Source organism: Corvus hawaiiensis (genome assembly GCF_020740725.1).
Source record: "Corvus hawaiiensis isolate bCorHaw1 chromosome 37 unlocalized genomic scaffold, bCorHaw1.pri.cur SUPER_37a, whole genome shotgun sequence".
Lineage (NCBI taxonomy): Eukaryota > Metazoa > Chordata > Aves > Passeriformes > Corvidae > Corvus > Corvus hawaiiensis.
Genome location: NW_025963262.1, coordinates 89,072 through 109,933, shown reverse-complemented (window position 1 = coordinate 109,933; position 20,862 = coordinate 89,072). Strand labels below are relative to the sequence as shown.

The 20,862-nt window shown below is 55.4% G+C and overlaps 1 protein-coding gene and 1 long non-coding RNA gene across 3 annotated transcripts; both read right to left on the bottom strand.

The window, feature by feature from the left end:
- Positions 1–68: 68 nt before the first annotated feature.
- FBL (fibrillarin) lies at positions 69–20,713 on the bottom strand. Its single transcript, XM_048293215.1, has 9 exons — positions 20,655–20,713; positions 19,790–19,831; positions 17,995–18,177; positions 16,038–16,132; positions 10,942–11,112; positions 9,144–9,276; positions 5,340–5,452; positions 1,511–1,656; positions 69–244 (listed from the first exon to the last, which is right to left on the bottom strand). The coding sequence occupies exons 1-9, from the start codon at positions 20,662–20,664 to the stop codon at positions 223–225; spliced, it is 915 nt and encodes a 304-aa protein (XP_048149172.1). The 5' UTR covers positions 20,665–20,713; the 3' UTR covers positions 69–222.
- Positions 5,457–6,608, bottom strand: LOC125320794. Of its 2 annotated transcripts, none has more exons than XR_007201283.1 (3): positions 6,289–6,608; positions 5,667–6,163; positions 5,457–5,500 (listed from the first exon to the last, which is right to left on the bottom strand). It is a non-coding gene; the product is annotated as an uncharacterized LOC125320794 (long non-coding RNA). The 2 variants fall into 2 exon arrangements; XR_007201282.1 differs by having other exon boundaries at positions 5,463–5,500; positions 5,645–6,163.
- Positions 20,714–20,862: the final 149 nt, after the last annotated feature.

The window sequence follows — 20,862 nt, the reverse complement described above, 5'->3', positions numbered from 1 at the left end:
AATTAATTAACGACGCCAATTGATCGAGTTTGTCTTTAATTACCAAACCCCCCCCCCGGGCCCCTCCCCCCACCCCCAAAAAGCCCCAAATTCGCCCCAAATCCGAGTCCGGGGCCACTTCCGGGTTAGGCCACGCCCACTTCCGGGCTACCGGCGTTGACTTCCGGGTTAGGCCACGCCCCCGATGCTGGCGCCCCCTGCTGGGCTGGAGGTTTGATGACGTCACTTCTCCTTGGGAGGGGGCCTGGAGGGAGAGAGGGGCAGTGAGTGACCAGTATGGACCAGTATGGGCCAGTATTAACCAGTACAGACCAGTGCGGACCAGTACGGACCAGTTACACCTCCAGGGCCCTCTCAGTTACACCCCCAGTACCTCCCAGTATGGACCAGTTACACCCCCAGTGCCCTCCCAGTGCATCCCAGTCACCCCCCAGTACATCCCAGTACAAACCAGTTACACCTCCAGGGCCCTCCCAGTTACACCCCCAGTACCTCCCAGTATGGACCAGTTACACCCCCAGTGCCCTCCCAGTGCATCCCAGTCACCCCCCAGTACATCCCAGTACAGACCAGTTACACCCCCAGCACCCTCCCAGTCCCTCCCAGTTCATCCCAGTACACTCCCAGTATATCCCAGTACACTCCCAGTATATCCCAATCCTTCCTAGTATGTCCCAGTGTCTCCCAGTATATCCCAGTTCATCCCAGTACATCCCAGTGCCCTCCCAGTCCCTCTCAGTATATCCTAGTACACTCCCACTATATCCCAGTCCCTTCCAGTATATCCCAGTGCACTCCCAGTATATCCCAGTACAGTACACTCCCAGTCCCTCCCAGTACATCCCAGTACATCCCAGTGCCTCCCAGTATATCCCAGTACACTCCCAGTATATCCCAGTGCCTCCCAGTATATCCCAGTGCACTCCCAGTCCCTCCCAGTGCCTCCCAGTATATCCCAGTGCACTCCCAGTACATCCCAGTGCCTCCCAGTATATCCCAGTGCCTCCCAGTATATCCCAGTGCACTCCCAGTACATCCCAGTGCCTCCCAGTATATCCCAGTCCCTCCCAGTATATCCCACTGCACTCCCAGTACATCCCAGTGCCCTCTCAGTCCCTCCCAGTTCATCCCAGTGCCGCCCCAGTATATCCCAATGCCCTCACAGTATATCCCAGTACACTCCCAGTTCATCCCAGTGCCCTCCCAGTCCATCCCAGTATATCCCAGTACACTCCCAGTTCATCCCAGTGCCCTCCCAGTCCATCCCAGTATATCCCAGTACACTCCCAGTTCATCGCAGTGCCCTTCCAGTCCATCCCAGTATATCCCAGTACACTCCCAGTCCCTCCCAGTCCCTCCCAGTCCCATTTTTACCCCCTAAAGTCCCTTTTGAACCCCTAAAATCGCCGCTTTTCCCCCTAAAACTCCCGGGTTTTTTCCCGCAATCCCCTCCCAGTCGGTCCCAGTCCCTCCCAGTCGGTCCCAGTCCCTCCCAGTAGGTCCCAGTCACCGGTAGACGCCGACCACCACGGCGTGGTCCCTCTCGTAGGGCTCCAGGGTCAGCTGCTCCTGCGGCTTCATCCTCTCGGCCGTCATCTTCTTCACCTCGCCCGCGAACACGGCCTCGGCCGGCGCCGTCGAGTCGATGCAGTTGGCCTGGGAACCAGTCCAAACCGGTTCGAACCAGTCCGAACCGGTTCGAACCACTTAAGTACCACTTAAAACCAGGTAAAACCAGTTCAAACCAGTAAAATCCCAGTTAAAAACCACCTAAAACCGCTGAAATACCAGTTAAAAACAGCTCAAAACCAGTTCAAACCACTTCAGTACCAGCTAAAACCCACTTAAAACCAGTTCAAAACCAGTTCAAACCACTTCAGTACCAGTTCAAACCACTTAAAACCAGTAAAATCCCAGTTCAAAACCAGTTCAAACCAATTAAACCCACTAAAATCAGTTAAGAAACAGTTCAAACCAGTTCTAAACCAGTTCAAACTAGTTCAAAACCACTTAAAACCAGTTCAAATCCAGTTAAAACCTGTAAAATCCCAGTTCAAAACCACCTAAACCCACCAAAATACCAGTTAAAAACAGCTCAAAACCAGTTCAAACCAGTACAGTCCCAGTTAAATCCCACTTAAAACCAGTTCAAAACCAGTTCAAACCAGTTCAAAACCAGTTCAAACCACTTAAGTACCAGCTAAAACCACTTAAAACCAGTAAAATCCCAGTTCAAAACCAGTTCAAACCAATTAAACCCACTAAAATCAGTTAAGAAACAGTTCAAACCACTTCAAAACCAGTTCAAACTAGTTCAAAACCACTTAAAACCAGTTAAAGCCACTTCAAATCCAGTTAAAACCAGTAAAACCCCAGTTAAAAACCAGCTAAAACTGCTGAAATACCAGTTAAAACCAGTTAAAACCAGTTAAAACCAGTACAGTCCCAGTTAAATCCCACTTAAAACCAGTTCAAAACCAGTTAAACCAATTAAACCCACTAAAATCACAGTTAAGAAACCGTTCAAACCAGTTCAAAACCAGTTCAAACCAGTTCAAAACCACTTAAAACCAGTTCAAATCCAGTTAAAACCTGTAAAATCCCAGTTCAAAACCAGCTAAAACCACCAAAATACCAGTTAAAAACAGCTCGAAACCAGTTCAAACCAGTACAGTCCCAGTTAAATCCCACTTAAAACCACTTCAAAACCAGTTCAAACCAGTTCAAAACCAGTTCAAACCACTTAAGTACCAGCTAAAACCACTTAAAACCAGTAAAATCCCAGTTCAAAACCAGTTCAAACCAATTAAACCCACTAAAATCAGTTAAGAAACCGTTCAAACCAGTTCAAAACCAGTTCAAACTAGTTCAAAACCACTTAAAACCAGTTAAAGCCACTTCAAATCCACTTCAAACCAGTAAAATCCCAGTTCAAAACCAGCTAAAACCACCAAAATACCAGTTAAAAACAGCTCAAAACCAGTTCAAACCAGTACAGTCCCAGTTAAATCCCACTTAAAACCAGTTCAAAACCACTTCAAACCAGTTCAAAACCAGTTAAAACCACTTAAAACCAGTAAAATCCCAGTTCAAAACCAGTTCAAACCAGTTAAACCCACTAAAATCAGTTAAGAAACAGTTCAAACCACTTCAAAACCAGTTCAAACTAGTTCAAAACCACTTAAAACCAGTTAAAGCCACTTCAAATCCAGTTAAAACCAGTAAAACCCCAGTTAAAAACCAGCTAAAACTGCTGAAATACCAGTTAAAACCAGTTAAAACCAGTTAAAACCAGTACAGTCCCAGTTAAATCCCACTTAAAACCAGTTCAAAACCAGTTAAAACCAATTAAACCCACTAAAATCACAGTTAAGAAACCGTTCAAACCAGTTCAAAACCAGTTCAAACCAGTTCAAAACCACTTAAAACCAGTTCAAATCCAGTTAAAACCTGTAAAATCCCAGTTCAAAACCAGCTAAAACCACCAAAATACCAGTTAAAAACAGCTCAAAACCAGTTCAAACCAGTACAGTCCCAGTTAAATCCCACTTAAAACCACTTCAAAACCAGTTCAAACCACTTCAGTACCAGCTAAAACCACTTAAAACCAGTAAAATCCCAGTTCAAAACCAGTTCAAAACCAGTTCAAAACCAGTTCAAACCACTTAGAACCAGTAAAATCCCAGTTCAAAACCAGTTCAAACCAATTAAACCCACTAAAATCACAGTTAAGAAACACTTCAAACCAGTTCAAAACCAGTTCAAACTAGTTCAAAACCACTTAAAACCAGTTCAAATCCACTTCAAACCAGTAAAATCCCAGTTCAAAACCACCTAAAACCACCAAAATACCAGTTAAAAACAGCTCAAAACCAGTTCAAACCAGTACAGTCCCAGTTAAATCCCACTTAAAACCACTTCAAAACCAGTTCAAACCACTTAAGTACCAGTTCAAACCACTTAAAACCAGTAAAATCCCAGTTCAAAACCAGTTCAAAACCACTTAAGTACCAGTTAAAACCAGTTCAAACCACTTAAAACCAGTAAAATCCCAGTTCAAAACCAGTTCAAACCAATTATACCCACTAAAATCACAGTTAAGAAACAGTTCAAACCAGTTCAAAACCAGTTCAAACCAGTTCAAAACCAGTTAAAACCACTGAAGTACCAGTTAAAACCAGTTAAAACCAGTTCAAATCCAGTTAAAACCAGTAAAACCCCAATTCAAAACCAGTTCAAAACCAGCTCAAAAGCACTTAAAAGCAGTTCAAACCAGTTCAAAACCAGTTCAAACCAGTTCAAAATCAGTTACAACCACTTAAAGTCAGTAATACCCCAGGTAAAACCAGTTCAAACCAGTTCAAAACCAGTTGAAATCCAGTTAACAACCAGTCTGTACTGGTTTGTACTTATCCATACTGGTTTGTACCGGTCCATACTAGTTTATACCGGTCCCTACTGGTTTATACTGGTCTGTATTGGTCCGTACTGGTTTGTACCGCTCCATACTAGTTTATACCGGTCCCTACTGGTTTATACTGGTCTGTATTGGTCCGTACTGGTTTGTACCAGTCCATACTAGTTTATACCGGTCCCTACTGGTTTATACAGGTCTGTATTGGTCCGTACTGGTTTGTACCAGTCCATACTAGTTTATACTGGTTCCTACTGGTTTATACAGGTCTGTATTGGTCCGTACTGGTTTGTACCAGTCCATACTAGTTTATACTGGTTCCTACTGGTTTATACTGGTCTGTATTGGTCCGTACTGGTTTGTACCAGTCCATACTAGTTTATTCTGGTCCCTACTGGTTTATACTGGTCCGTACTGGTCCATACTGGTTTGTACCGGTCCATACTAGTTTATACCGGTCCCTACTGGTTTATACTGGTCCGTACTGGTCCGTACTGGTTTGTACCGGTCCATACTAGTTTATACCGGTCCCTACTGGTTTATATTGGTCTGTATTGGTCCGTACTGGTTTGTACCAGTCCATACTAGTTTATACTGGTTCCTACTGGTTTATATTGGTCTGTATTGGTCCGTACTGGTTTGTACCAGTCCATACTAGTTTATTCTGGTCCCTACTGGTTTATACTGGTCTGTATTGGTCCGTACTGGTTTGTACCAGTCCATACTAGTTTATACTGGTTCCTACTGGTTTATATTGGTCTGTATTGGTCCGTACTGGTTTGTACCAGTCCATACTAGTTTATACCGGTCCCTACTGGTTTATACTGGTCTGTATTGGTCCGTACTGGTTTGTACCGGTCCATACTAGTTTATACCGGTCCGTACTGGTTTATACTGGTCCGTACTGGTCCGTACTGGTGCGCACCTTGATGGAGATGAGGAAGTGCCCCCCGCGGCGCAGGAAGTGGTGGGCGTTGAGCGCCACGATTCGCGTCTGGTCCGGCTGCGCCACGTCCGCGAAGATCACGTCCACCATGCCTGGGGAGGGTTAGGCCGGGATTAACTCGGGATAAACCCGGGATTAACCTGGGATAAACCCGGGATGAACTCGGGATTAACCTGGGATAAACCCGGGATTCTGGCCCAAAAAACCCCAAAATTCCCCCAAAACCCAACGTCCGCGAAGATCACGTCCACCATGCCTGGGGGAGGGGTTAGGCCGGGATTAACTCAGGATAAACCCGGGATTAACTCAGGATGAACCCGGGATGAACCTGGGATTAACACAGGATTAACTCGGGATTCCGGCCCAAAAAACCCCAAAATTCCCCCAAAACCCAACGTCCGCGAAGATCATGTCCACCATGCCTGGGGGAGGGGTTAGGCCGGGATTAACCCGGGATGAACTCGGGATGAACCCAGGATGAACTCGGGATTAACTCGGGATTAACTCGGGATTAACTCGGGATTCTGGCCCAAAAAACCCCAAAATTCCCCCAAAATCCAACGTCCGTGAAGATCACGTCCACCATGCCTGGGGGAGGGGTTAGGCCGGGATGAACCCGGGATGAACCTGGGATTAACACAGGATTAACTCGGGATTAACTCGGGATTCCGGCCCAAAAAACCCCAAAATTCCCCCAAAACCCAACGTCCGCGAAGATCACGTCCACCATGCCTGGGGGAGGGGTTAGGCCGGGATTAACCCGGGATGAACTCGGGATTAACACAGGATTAACTCGGGATTAACTCGGGATTCCGGCCCAAAAAACCCCCCAAAATTCCCCCAAAATCCAACGTCTGCGAAGATCACGTCCACCATGCCTGGGGGAGGGGTTAGGCCGGGATTAACTCAGGATAAACCCGGGATTAACTCGGGATGAACCCGGGATTAACTCTGGATTAACTCGGGATTAACGCGGGATTCTGGCCCAAAAAACCCCGAAATTCCCCCAAAATTCCCACCAGGAACCCGAAATTCCCCCAAAATCCAACGTCTGTGAAGATCACGTCTACCATGCCTGGGGAGGGGTTAGGCTGGGATGAACCCGGGATGATCCCCGGGATTAACTCGGGATTAACTCGGGATTAACTCGGGATGAACCCGGGATTAACACGGGATTAACTCGGGATTAACTCGGGATTCCGGCCCAAAAAACCCCCCAAAATTCCCCCAAAACCCAACGTCTGCGAAGATCACGTCCACCATGCCTGGGGAGGGGTTAGGCCGGGATTAACACAGGATTAACCCGGGATTAACTCGGGATGAACCCGGGATTAACTCTGGATTAACTCGGGATTAACGCGGGATTCTGGCCCAAAAACCTCCGAAATTCCCCCAAAATTCCCACCAGGAACCCGAAATTCCCCCAAAATCCAACGTCTGTGAAGATCACGTCTACCATGCCTGGGGAGGGGTTAGGCTGGGATGAACCCGGGATGAACCCGGGATTAACTCGGGATGAACGCGGGATTAACACGGGATTAACTCGGGATTAACTCGGGATTCCGGCCCAAAAAACCCCCCAAAATCCCAGCCAGGAGCCCGAAATTCCCTTCCAGGAAGCCAAAATTCCACCAAAACTCCCACCCAGGACCCCAAAACTCCCTTCCAGGACCCCAAAATTCCCTTCCAAGAACCCAAAATTCCATCCAGGACCCCAAAATTCCCCCAAAATTCCATCCAGGAACCCAAAATCCCCCCCAAATTCCCTTCCAAGAACCCAAAATTCCACCCAGGATCCCAAAATTCCAGCCGGGACCACCAAAACCCAGCAGGATTGACCCAAAATCCCACCCAGGAACCTCCAAATTTTTGGGAAACCCCAAAATTCTCCTCCAGGACCCCAAAATCACCTCAAGCCCTACCCTGGACACCCCAAAACCCCCCCAAGGACACCCTTGAGGCACCTCCAGACCTTCTCCAGAACCTCCAAACCACCCTGGGGACCCCCAAAATCCCACCCAGGAGCCCCAAAATTTTTGGGAGACCCCAAAATTCTCCTCCAGGACTCCAAAATCACCTCAAGCCCTACCCTGGACACCCCAAAACCCTCCCAGGACACCCCAAAATCTCCTGGAGGCACCTCCAGACCTTCTCCAGAACCTCCAAACCACCCTGGGGACCCCCAAAATCTCACCCAGGAGCCCCAGAATTTTTGGGAGACCCCAAAATTCTCCTCCAGGACCCCAAAATCACCTCAGGTCCCACCCTGGGACACCCAAAACCCCCCAAGGACACCCTTGAGGCACCTCCAGACCTTCTCCAGAACCTCCAAACCACCCTGGGGACCCCCAAAATCCCACCCAGGAGCCCCAAAATTTTTGGGAAACCCCAAAATTCTCCTCCAGGACCCCAAAATCACCTCAAGCCCTACCCTGGGACACCCCAAAACCCTCCCAGGACACCCCAAAACCTCCTGGAGGCACCTCCAGACCTTCTCCAGAACCTCCAAACCACCCTGGGGACCCCCAAAATCTCACCCAGGAGCCCCAGAATTTTTGGGAGACCCCAAAATTCTCCTCCAGGACCCCAAAATCACCTCAAGCCCCACCCTGGGACCCCAAACCCCCCCCAAGGACACCCTTAAGGCACCTCCAGACCTTCTCCAGAACCTCCAAACCACCCTGGGGACCCCCAAAATCTCACCCAGGAGCCCCAAAATTTTTGGGAGACCCCAAAATTCTCCTCCAGGACCCCAAAATCACCTCAGGTCCCACCCTGGGACACCCAAAACCCCCCCCAAGGACACCCTTGAGGCACCTCCAGACCTTCTCCAGAACCTCCAAACCACCCTGAGGACCCCCAAAATCTCACCCAGGAGCCCCAAAATTTTTGGGAGACCCCAAAATTCTCCTCCAGGACTCCAAAATCACCTCAAGCCCTACCCTGGACACCCCAAAACCCTCCTCCAGGACACCCCAAAACCTCCTGGAGGCACCTCCAGACCTTCTCCAGAACCTCCAAACCACCCTGGGGACCCCCAAAATCTCACCCAGGAGCCCCAGAATTTTTGGGAGACCCCAAAATTCTCCTCCAGGACCCCAAAATCACCTCAAGCCCCACCCTGGGACCCCAAACCCCCCCCAAGGACACCCTTAAGGCACCTCCAGACCTTCTCCAGAACCTCCAAACCACCCTGGGGACCCCCAAAATCCCACCCAGGAGCCCCAAAATTTTTGGGAGACCCCAAAATTCTCCTCCAGGACTCCAAAATCACCTCAGGTCCCACCCTAGGACACCCAAAACCCCCCAAGGACACCCTTGAGGCACCTCCAGACCTTCTCCAGAACCTCCAAACCACCCTGGGGACCCCCAAAATCTCACCCAGGAGCCCCAAAATTTTTGGGAGACCCCAAAATTCTCCTCCAGGACTCCAAAATCACCTCAAGCCCTACCCTGGGACACCCCAAAACCCTCCCAGGACACCCCAAAATCTCCTGGAGGCACCTCCAGACCTTCTCCAGAACCTCCAAACCACCCTGGGGACCCCCAAAATCTCACCCAGGAGCCCCCAAACTTTTAGGAGACCCCAAAATCATCTCAAGCCCCACCCTGGGACACCCAAAACCCCCCCCAGGACACCCTTGAGGCACCTCCAGACCTTCTCCAGAACCTCCAAACCTTCTCCCAGCGCCCCCAAAGCGTCCCCAGTTGTCCCCCCGGGAGGTTTTTTGGTGTCCCCTCCCCCGTCCCCAGCCCCGCCCGGGATTTGGGAGCGGCACCGACCAATCAGCATGCGGTATTTGTGGGGGTGCCGCGCGTCCTCGATGACCGGCACCACGTTGGTCCTTTTCTTGGCCACGTTGAGAAGGTCCCGGCCCGAGCGGTGCGAGAACTCCACGGCGTAGACCACGCCCTCCTGGGGACAGCGCCGGGTCACCAAGGGGTCACCAGAGGTCACCAAAGGTCACCAGAGGTCACCAAAGGTCATCAATGTCCACCCCAAGGTCATCTGGAGAAGCCACCACTGGGTGGTCCCAGCACCTTGGGGACACCAAATCGGGGTCCCTTTGACCTCAGGACCCCCTGGTGACGTCATCATGGAGCTCCAGGTGCCAGCAGAGGCCACCAGAGGTCACCAAAGGTCACCAGAGGTCACCAAGGGGTCACCAGAGGTCATCAATGTCCACCCCAAGGTCACCTGGAGAAGCCACCACCGGGTGGTCCCAGCACCTTGGGGACACCAAATCGGGGTCCCTTTGATCCCAGGACCCCTTGGGGACACACCTGGGGTCATTCCTGGGTCACCAAAGGTCACCAGGGCCACCTCCAGGTGCCACCAGAGGTCACCAAGGGTCACCAGGGGTCACCAGAGGTCACCGATGTCCACCCCAAGGTCACCTGGAGAAGCCACCACCGGGTGGTCCCAGCACCTTGGGGACACCAAATTGGGGTCCCTTTGACCTCAGGACCCCTCGGTGACGTCATCATGGAGCTCCAGGTGCCACCAGAGGTCACCAGAGGTCAGCAGAGGTCACCAAAGGTCACCAGAGGTCACCAAAGGTCATCAATGTCCACCCCAAGGTCACCTGGAGAAGCCACCACCGGGTGGTCCCAGCACCTTGGGGACACCAAATCGGGGTCCCTTTGATCCCAGGACCCCTTGGGGACACACCTGGGGTCATTCCTGGGTCACCAAAGGTCGCCAGGGCCACCTCCAGGTGCCACCAGAGGTCACCAAGGGTCACCAGGGGTCACCAAGGGTCACCGATGTCCACCCCAAGGTCACCTGGAGAAGCCACCACCGGGTGGTCCCAGCACCTTGGGGACACCAAATCGGGGTCACTTGGCCCAGGTGAGACCTCGGGGACACGCTCAGGTGCCCCCAGGTGCCCCCAGGTATCCCCAGCTGTGCCCAGGTGCCCCCAGGTGTGCCCAGCTGTGCCCAGGTGTGCCCAGCTGCCCGCAGGTGCCCCCCAGGTGCCCGCAGGTGCCCGCTGACCTGGCCCACGATGTCGGACACACGGCTGACGGTGGTGCCGGACGCTGCCCCCAGGTGTGCCCAGGTGTGCCCAGGTGTGCCCAGCTGCCCCCCAGGTGCGTCCCAGGTATCCCCAGCTGTGCCCCAGCTGTGCCCAGGTGTGCCCAGCTGCCCCCAGGTGCCCCCAGGTGTGCCCAGCTGTGCCCAGGTGCTCCCAGGTATCCCCAGCTGTGCCCAGGTGCCCCCAGGTGCCCCCCAGGTATCCCCAGGTGTGCCCAGGTGTTCCCAGGTGTGTCCCAGGTGCCCCCAGGTGCCCCCCAGGTATCCCCAGGTGTGCCCAGGTGTGCCCAGGTGCCCGCTGACCTGGCCCACAATGTCGGACACACGGCTGACGGTGGTGCCGGACGCTGCCCCCAGGTGTGCCCAGGTGTGCCCAGGTATCCCCAGCTGTGCCCCAGCTGTGCCCAGGTGTGCCCAGGTGCCCCCAGGTGCCCCCCAGGTATCCCCAGGTGTGCCCAGGTGCTCCCAGGTGTGTCCCAGGTGCCCCCAGGTGCCCCCCAGGTATCCCCAGGTGTGCCCAGGTGTGCCCAGGTGCCCGCTGACCTGGCCCACGATGTCGGACACGTGGCTGACGGTGGTGCCGGACGCTGCCCCCAGGTAGAGCACCCGCGCCCCCGGGCAGATGTGGATGCGGTCGATGCCCCCCAGGATGGCGGCGGCCAGCTTGGAGCGGAACGGGTTCCAGGCGCGGTACTCCACCGAGGCGTCGCCGTCCTGGGACCAGTATAAACCAGTATGAACCAGTAGGAACCAGTAGGAACCAGTATAAACCACTATAGACCAATATAAACAGCAAAAACCCCATTCAGCCCCTTCCCAGTGCTCCCAGTAAGGGCCTGAACCCCTGAAGGGTTCCACGCCCGGTACTCCACCAAGGCGTCACCGTCAGGGAACCAGTATAAACCAGTAGGAACCAGTAGGAACCAGTAGGAACCAGTATAAACCAGTAGGAACCAGTATAAACCACTATAGACATCAGTGACCCCATTCAGCCCCTTCCCAGTGCTCCCAGTAAGGGCCTGAACCCCTGAAGGGTTCCACGCCCGGCACTCCACCGAGGCGTCGCCGTCCTGGGACCAGTATAAACCAGTATGAACCAGTATAAACCAGTATGAACCAATATAAACCAGTACGCACCAGTATAAACCAGTATAGACCAATATAAACAGCAAAAACCCCATACAGCCCCTTCCCAGTGCTCCCAGTAAGGGCCTGAACCCCTGAAGGGTTCCACGCCTGGTACTCCACCAAGGCGTCACCGTCATGGAACCAGTATAAACCAGTAGGAACCAGTATAAACCAGTAGGAACCAGTATAAACCACTATAGACATCAGTGACCCCATTCAGCCCCTTCCCAGTGCTCCCAGTAAGGACCTGAACCCCTGAAGGGTTCCACGCCCGGCACTCCACCGAGGTGTCGCCGTCCTGGAACCAGTTCGGACCAGTATGAACCAGTACGAACCAGTATGGACCAATACGAACCAGTACGGACCAGTATGAACCAGTATGAACATCAGAAACCCCATAGCGCCCCTTCCCAGTGCTCCCAGTAAGGGTCTGAACCCCTGAGATATTCCCATCCTGGAAACCAGTACAAACCAGTAAGAACCAGCATGAACCAGTATGAACCCGTACGAACCAATAGGAACCACTACACACCAGTACAAACCAGTACAAACCAGCATGAACCGCTACAAACCAGTACAGACCAGTACAAACCAGTACAAATCAGTATGAACCAGTACGAACCAGTATGAACCAGTATGAACCAGTACGATCCAATAACATTTTTACCCCTAAAACTCCCATTTTTCAGCCCAAAACCACCGGGTTTTTCCCTCCCAGTATAACCCAGTCCCTCCCAGTCCCTCCCAGTATAACCCAGTTCCTCCCAGTGCCCTTTTCATTCATCAAATTCTCGTTTTTCTCCCTAAAATTCCCACGTTTGCCTCTAAAATCCCCGTTTTTCACCCGAAAACCGCCGCGTTTTTTCCTCCCAGTTGCTCCCAGTATAACCCAGTCCCTCCCAGTATAACCCACTCCCTCCCAGTACAACCCAGTCCCCTCCCAGTACAACCCAGTCCCCTCTCAGTACAACCCAGTCCCCTCTCAGTACAACCCAGTCCCCTCCCAGTTTGTCCCAGTCCCTCCCAGCGCCCTTTTCATCCACCAAATCCCCATTTTTACCCCGAAAATCCCCGTTTTTTACCCTAAACCCGCCCGGTTTTTTCCTCCCAGTTGCTCCCAGTGAAACCCAGTCCCTCCCAGTATAACCCACTCCCTCCCAGTACAACCCAGTCCCCTCCCAGTACAACCCAGTCCCTCCCAGCGCCCTTTTCATCCACCAAATCCCCATTTTTACCCCGAAAATCCCCGGTTTTCGCCCTAAACCCGCCACGTTTTTTCCTCCCAGTTGCTCCCAGTATAATCCAGTCCCTCCCAGTATAACCCACTCCCTCCCAGTACAACCCAGTCCCCTCCCAGTTTGTCCCAGTCCCTCCCAGTGCCCTTTTCATCCACCAAATCCCCATTTTTACCCCGAAAATCCCCGTTTTTTGCGCTAAACCCGCCCGGTTTTTTCCTCCCAGCTGCTCCCAGTATAATCCAGTCCCTCCCAGTATAACCCACTCCCTCCCAGTACAACCCAGTCCCCTCCCAGTACAACCCAGTCCCCTCCCAGTGCCCTTTTCATCCACCAAATCCCCATTTTTACCCCGAAAATCCCCGTTTTTTGCCCTAAACCCGCCCGGTTTTTTCCTCCCAGTTGCTCCCAGTGAAACCCAGTCCCTCCCAGTATAACCCAGTCCCTCCCAGTACAACCCAGTCCCCTCCCAGTACAACCCAGTCCCTCCCAGTGCCCTTTTCATCCACCAAATCCCCATTTTTACCCCGAAAATCCCCGTTTTTTACCCGAAAACCGCCACGTTTTCTCCTCCCAGTTGCTCCCAGTATAATCCAGTCCCTCCCAGTACAACCCACTCCCTCCCAGTACAACCCAGTCCCCTCCCAGTTTGTCCCAGTCCCTCCCAGTGCCCTTTTCATCCACCAAATCCCCATTTTTACCCCGAAAATCCCCGGTTTTCGCCCTAAACCCGCCGCGTTTTTTCCTCCCAGTTGCTCCCAGTATAACCCACTCCCTCCCAGTATAACCCACTCCCTCCCAGTACAACCCAGTCCCCTCCCAGTTTGTCCCAGTCCCTCCCAGCACCCTTTTCATCCACCAAATCCCCATTTTTACCCCGAAAATCCCCGTTTTTCGCCCTAAACCCGCCCGGTTTTTTCCTCCCAGTTGCTCCCAGTGAAACCCAGTCCCTCCCAGTACAACCCAGTCCCTCCCAGTACAACCCAGTCCCTCCCAGTGCCCTTTTCATCCACCAAATCCCCATTTTTACCCCGAAAATCCCCGTTTTTCGCCCTAAACCCGCCACGTTTTTTCCTCCCAGTTGCTCCCAGTATAATCCAGTCCCTCCCAGTATAACCCACTCCCTCCCAGTACAACCCAGTCCCTCCCAGTACAACCCAGTCCCCTCCCAGTACAACCCAGTCCCTCCCAGTGCCCTTTTCATCCACCAAATCCCCATTTTTACCCCGAAAATCCCCGTTTTTCGCCCTAAACCCGCCGCGTTTTTTCCTCCCAGTTGCTCCCAGTATAACCCACTCCCTCCCAGTACAACCCAGTCCCTCCCAGTACAACCCAGTCCCCTCCCAGTTTGTCCCAGTCCCTCCCAGTGCCCTTTTCATCCACCAAATCCCCATTTTTACCCCGAAAATCCCCGTTTTTTGCGCTAAACCCGCCCGGTTTTCTCCTCCCAGTTGCTCCCAGTACAACCCAGTCCCTCCCAGTACAACCCAGTCCCTCCCAGTACAACCCAGTCCCCTCCCAGTACAACCCAGTCCCTCCCAGCGCCCTTTTCATCCACCAAATCCCCATTTTTACCCCGAAAATCCCCGTTTTTCGCCCTAAACCCGCCGCGTTTTTTCCTCCCAGTTGCTCCCAGTATAATCCAGTCCCTCCCAGTATAACCCACTCCCTCCCAGTACAACCCAGTCCCCTCCCAGTTTGTCCCAGTCCCTCCCAGCGCCCTTTTCATCCACCAAATCCCCATTTTTACCCCGAAAATCCCCGTTTTTCGCCCTAAACCCGCCGCGTTTTTTCCTCCCAGTTGCTCCCAGTATAATCCAGTCCCTCCCAGTATAACCCACTCCCTCCCAGTACAACCCAGTCCCCTCCCAGTTTGTCCCAGTCCCTCCCAGTGCCCTTTTCATCCACCAAATCCCCATTTTTACCCCTAAAATCCCTGTTTTTTACCCGAAAACCGCCACGTTTTTTCCTCCCAGTTGCTCCCAGTATAACCCACTCCCTCCCAGTACAACCCAGTCCCCTCCCAGTACAACCCAGTCCCCTCCCAGCGCCCTTTTCATCCACCAAATCCCCATTTTTACCCCGAAAATCCCCGGTTTTCACACTAAACCTGCCGTGTTTTTTCCTCCCAGTTGCTCCCAGTATAACCCAGTCCCTCCCAGTACAACCCAGTCCCTCCCAGTACAGCCCACTCCCTCCCAGTACAACCCAGTCCCCTCCCAGTTTGTCCCAGTCCCTCCCAGTGCCCTTTTCATCCACCAAATCCCCATTTTTACCCCGAAAATCCCCGTTTTTCGCACTAAACCCGCCCGGTTTTCTCCTCCCAGTTGCTCCCAGTATAACCCAGTCCCTCCCAGTACAACCCAGTCCCTCCCAGTACAACCCAGTCCCCTCCCAGTACAACCCAGTCCCTCCCAGTGCCCTTTTCATCCACCAAATCCCCATTTTTACCCCGAAAATCCCCGTTTTTCGCCCTAAACCCGCCGCGTTTTTTCCTCCCAGTTGCTCCCAGTATAACCCAGTCCCTCCCAGTATAACCCACTCCCTCCCAGTACAACCCAGTCCCTCCCAGTACAACCCAGTCCCGCCCAGTACAACCCAGTCCCCTCCCAGTTTGTCCCAGTCCCTCCCAGTGCCCTTTTCATCCACCAAATCCCCATTTTTACCCCGAAAATCCCTGTTTTTTACCCAAAAACCGCCACGTTTTTTCCTCCCAGTTGCTCCCAGTATAATCCAGTCCCTCCCAGTACAACCCAGTCCCGCCCAGTACAACCCAGTCCCCTCCCAGTTTGTCCCAGTCCCTCCCAGTGCCCTTTTCATCCACCAAATCCCCATTTTTACCCCTAAAATCCCTGTTTTTTACCCGAAAGCCGCCACGTTTTTTCCTCCCAGTTGCTCCCAGTATAACCCACTCCCTCCCAGTACAACCCAGTCCCCTCCCAGTACAACCCAGTCCCCTCCCAGCGCCCTTTTCATCCACCAAATCCCCATTTTTACCCCGAAAATCCCCGGTTTTCACACTAAACCCGCCGTGTTTTTTCCTCCCAGTTGCTCCCAGTATAACCCAGTCCCTCCCAGTACAACCCAGTCCCTCCCAGTACAGCCCACTCCCTCCCAGTACAACCCAGTCCCCTCCCAGTTTGTCCCAGTCCCTCCCAGCGCCCTTTTCATCCACCAAATCCCCATTTTTACCCCGAAAATCCCCGTTTTTCGCCCTAAACCCGCCCGGTTTTTTCCTCCCAGTTGCTCCCAGTACATCCCAGTTGCTCCCAGTACCTCGACGCTGATCCGTTTCTCGCCGTACACCGACTCCCCCGGGACCAGGTTCCGCGTCACCAGCGCGTCCTCGCGGCCGCGGCAGATGAACACACCTGGGGGGGGGGGGAGGGGACACTTTGGGGACACCTGAGGGACCTGGGGACACCTGGGGACACCTGGGGACACTTTGGGGACATCTGGGGACACTTTGGGGACACTTTGGGGACACCTGGGGACACTTTGGGGACATCTGGGGACACTTTGGGGACACCTGGGGACACCTGGGGACACTTTGGGGACACCTGGGGACACTTTGGGGACATCTGGGGACACTTTGGGGACACTTTGGGGACACCTGGGGACACTTTGGGGACACCTGAGAGGGACCTGGGGACACCTGAGGGGACATCTGGGGACACTTTGGGGACACTTTGGGGACACCTGAGGACACCTGGGGACACTTTGGGGACACCTGAGGGACCTGGGGACACCTGGGGACACCTGGGGACATCTGGGGACACTTTGGGGACCTGGGGACACCTAGGGACACTTTGGGGACACCTGAGAGGGACCTGGGGACACCTGAGGGGACATCTGGGGACACTTTGGGGACACCTGGGGACACCTGGGGACACTTTGGGGACACCTGAGAGGGACCTGGGGACACCTGAGGGGACATCTGGGGACACTTTGGGGACACTTTGGGGACATTTTGGGGACCTGGGGACACCTGGGGGGAACTGGGGACATTTGGGGACACCTGGGGGACCTGAGAACACTTTGGGGACACCTGAGAGGGACCTGGGGAGGACCTGGGGACACTTGAGGGGAGCTGGGGACACCTGAGGACACCTGGGGACAGCTGGGGACACTTTGGGGACATTTTGGGGACCTGGGGACACCTGAGGACACCCGGGGACACTTTGGGGACACTTTGGGGACACCTGAGGACACCTGGGGACACCTGAGGGGGACACTTTGGGGACATTTTGGGGACCTGGGGACACCTGGGGGGAACTGGGGACATTTGGGGACACCTGGGGACACTTTGGGGACACCTGAGGGACATCTGGGGACACCTGGGGAGGACATGAACACCTGGGGACATCTGAGGGACACCTGAGGACACTTTGGGGACACCTGGGGACACCTGGGGGGGACCTGGGGACATCTGGGGACACTTTGGGGAAACCTGAGGGACACCTGAGGGACACTTTGGGGACCTGGAGACATCTGAGAGGGACCTGGCGACACCTGGGGACACCTGGGGACACTTTGGGGACATCTGAGGGGGACCTGGGGACACCTGAGGGAGCTGGGGGACACCTGAGGGGGACATCTGGGGACACTTTGGGGACACCTGGGGGGGACCTGGGGACACCTGGGGGACCTGGGGACACTTTGGGGACACCTGGGGACACCTGGGGGGGACCTGGGGACATCTGGGGACACTTTGGGGACACCTGAGAGGGACCTGGGGACACCTGGGGGGGACCTGGGGACACCTGAGGGGAGCTGGGGACATCTGGGGACACTTTGGGGACACCAGAGGGACCTGGAGGGCACCTGGCGACACCTGAGGGACACTTTGGGGACACTTGGGGACACCTGAGGACATCTGGGGACACCTGAGGGACACCTGGGGGGGACCTGGGGACACTTTGGGGACATCTGAGGGGACCTGGGGGGGACCTGAGATACCTGGGGCCCACACCCACCACAGTTCCCCCCCCAGTCCCTCCCAGTCCCTCCCAATCCCCTCCCAGTCCCCCCCAATCCCCTCCCAATCCCTCCCAGTCCATCCCAGTCCCCTCCCAGTTCCTCCCAGTCCCTCCCAATCCCCTCCCAGTCCCCCCCAATCCCCTCCCAATCCCTCCCAGTCCCTCTCAATCCCCTCTCAGTCCATCCCAGTCCCCTCCCAGTCCCTCCCAGTCCCTCCAATCCCCTCCCAGTCCCTCCCAGTTTGCCCAGTTACCCTCGTGCCGATGCGGCTCCACCGTCACTTTTTTCCCGCCTTTGAAGCCGCCGCGGGCCCCGCCCCTGGCCCCGCCCCCTCGGCCTCGGCCCCGCCCCCGGGGCCCCCCGCGGGCCCCGCCCCCTCCTCGGGCCACGCCCCCTCCTCTGGCCCCGCCCCCTCCGCGGGGCGGGAAACCGGAACCTGCGGGGGGAAACTGGGGTTACTGGGAGGGACTGGGAGGGACTGGGTTATACTGGGAGGGACTGGGAGGGAACTGGGGTGGGATTGGGGGGGCACTGGGAGGGGATCGGGAGGGGATTGGGAGGGAGTGGGAGGGAACTGGGAGCCACTGGGAGCCACTGGGAGCCACTGGGAGAGGATTGGGAGGGACTGAGATTGAACTGGGAGGGACTGGGAGGGAACTGGGAACCACTGGGAGGGAGTGGGAGCCACTGGGAGGGGATTGGGGGGAACGGGGATGGACTGGGAGGGAACTGGGTTATACTGGGAGGCACTGGGAGCCACTGGGAGGGGATTGGGGGGAACTGGGATGGACTGGGAGGGACTGGGAGGAGACTGGGTTATACTGGGAGGCACTGGGAGGGAACTGGGCTGGGACTGGGGAGCACTGGGAGGGGATTGGGAGGGGATTGGGAGGGAACTGGGAGCCACTGGGAGCCACTGGGAGGGACTGGGAAGGGATTGGGGGGAACGGGGATGGACTGGGAGGGACTGGGTTATACTGGGAGGCACTGGGAGGGAACCGTGGTGGGATTGGGGAGTACCGGGAGGGGATTGGGACGGGATTGGGAGGGAACTGGGAGCCACTGGGAGCCACTGGGAGCCACTGGGAGGGGATTGGGGGGAACGGGGATGGACTGGGAGGGACTGGGTTATACTGGGAGGCACTGGGAGGGAACTGTGGTGGGATTGGGGAGTACCGGGAGGGGATTGGGAGGGGATTGGGAGGGACTGGGAGGGGATTGGGAGGGACTGGGAGGGAACTGGGAGCCACTGGGAGCCACTGGGACGGACTGGGAGAGGATTGGGAGGGAGTGGGAGGGAACTGGGAGCCACTGGGAGCCACTGGGAGCCACTGGGAGGGGATTGGGGGGAACGGGGATGGACTGGGAGGGGACTGGGTTATACTGGGAGGCACTGGGAGGGAACTGGGGTGGGATTGGGAGGGGATGGGAGGAGATTGGGAGGGACTGGGATTGAACTGGGAGCCACTGGGAGGGGAGTGGGAGGGAACTGGGAGGGGATTGGGAGAGGATTGGGAGGGACTGGGATTGAACTGGGAGCCACTGGGAGGGGATTGGGAGGGGATTGGGAGGGGACTGGGAGGGGATTGGGAGGGACTGGGAGAGAACTGGGGCAGGATTGGGGGGAACTGGGAGGGACTGGGTTATACTGGGAGAGACTCGGAGGGAAACTGGGATATACTGGGAAGAAACTAGGGGGCACTGGGAGGGAAACTGGGCTATACTGGGAGGGACTGGGAGGACATTGGGGAGGACTGGGAGCACTGGTCATACTGGGATGGCACTGGGGCTCCCAGTACGGCCAGGACTGGACTTACTGGGAGTCACTGGGAGGGGAACTGGGGTTACTGGGAGGGACTGGGAGGGGAACTGGGAGGGGACTGGGAGGGACTGGAGTTACTGGGAGGGACTGGGAGGGGAACTGGAGTTACTGGGAAGCACTGGGGGGATACTGGGAAGTAACTGGGGAAAACTGGGAGAGCACTGGGGCTCCCAGTATGGGCATTAGTGGTGGCTACTGGTCTTTACTGGTTTATACTGGGACTCACCTCGGCCCCGGAAGCCGCCGCGTCCCCCCCGGGGGCTGAAACCTGCAGGGAACTGGTCAGACTGGGAGCAACTGGGAGCTACTGGGAGCACCCCTGGAGGCTCCCAGTGCTCCCAGTTTGGCTCCAACGCCTGCCCCAGTCCATCCCAGTATAACCCAGTCACCCCCAAAGCCCTCCCAGTTCATCCCCGTCCCTCCCAGTCCATCCCAGTCACCCCCAAATCCCTCCCAGTCCATCCCAGTATAACCCAGTCACCCCCAAAGCCCTCCCAGTCCATCCCAGTATAACCCAGTCACCTCCCAGTCCATCCCAGTCACCCCCAAATCCCTCCCAGTCCATCCCAGTATAACCCAGTCACCCCCAGTCCCCTCCCAGTTCATCCCAGTACAACCCAGTCCCCTCCCAGTTCATCCCAGTCCCTCCCAGTCACCCCCAAAGCCCTCCCAGTCCATCCCAGTATAACCCAGTCCCCTCCCAGTCCATCCCAGTATAAAACAGTCACCCCCAAATCTCTCCCAGTCCATCCCAGTATAACCCAGTCACTCCCAGTCCCCTCCCAGTTCATCCCAGTATAACCCAGTCACCCCCAAAGCCCTCCCAATCCATCCCAGTATGACCCAGTCACCCCCAGTCCCCTCCCAGTCCATCCCAGTACACCCCGATCCCATCCCAGCTGCTCCCAGTTCCCCCCACTCCCTCTTAGAGTCTCCCCCAGTTCATCCCAGTCCCTCCGCAATCCCTTCCCACTCCGCCCCCAGCGCCCCCAATCCCCTCGCAGCCCATCCCAGTAAATCCCAGTCCCCTCTAGTCCCTCCCAGTGCCCCCCAGTCGCTCCCAGTCCCTCCCAGTTTGTCCCAGTTCCCACCCGGCCTCATCGCGCCGCTTCTCCACGCGGGGCTCGCGCGCCTCTGCCGGAACCGGAAATGACGTCACACAACTAGACCCCCCCCCGCGCATGCGCAGCTCACTCCAGAGGCTCAGGCCCCGCCCCTTCCCGGGCGGAAGTGCCCTCAGAGCGCTTCCCCGGGGTCCAACCCCGCCGAGGAGGCTCCTGAGGGGATTTTGGGGACAAA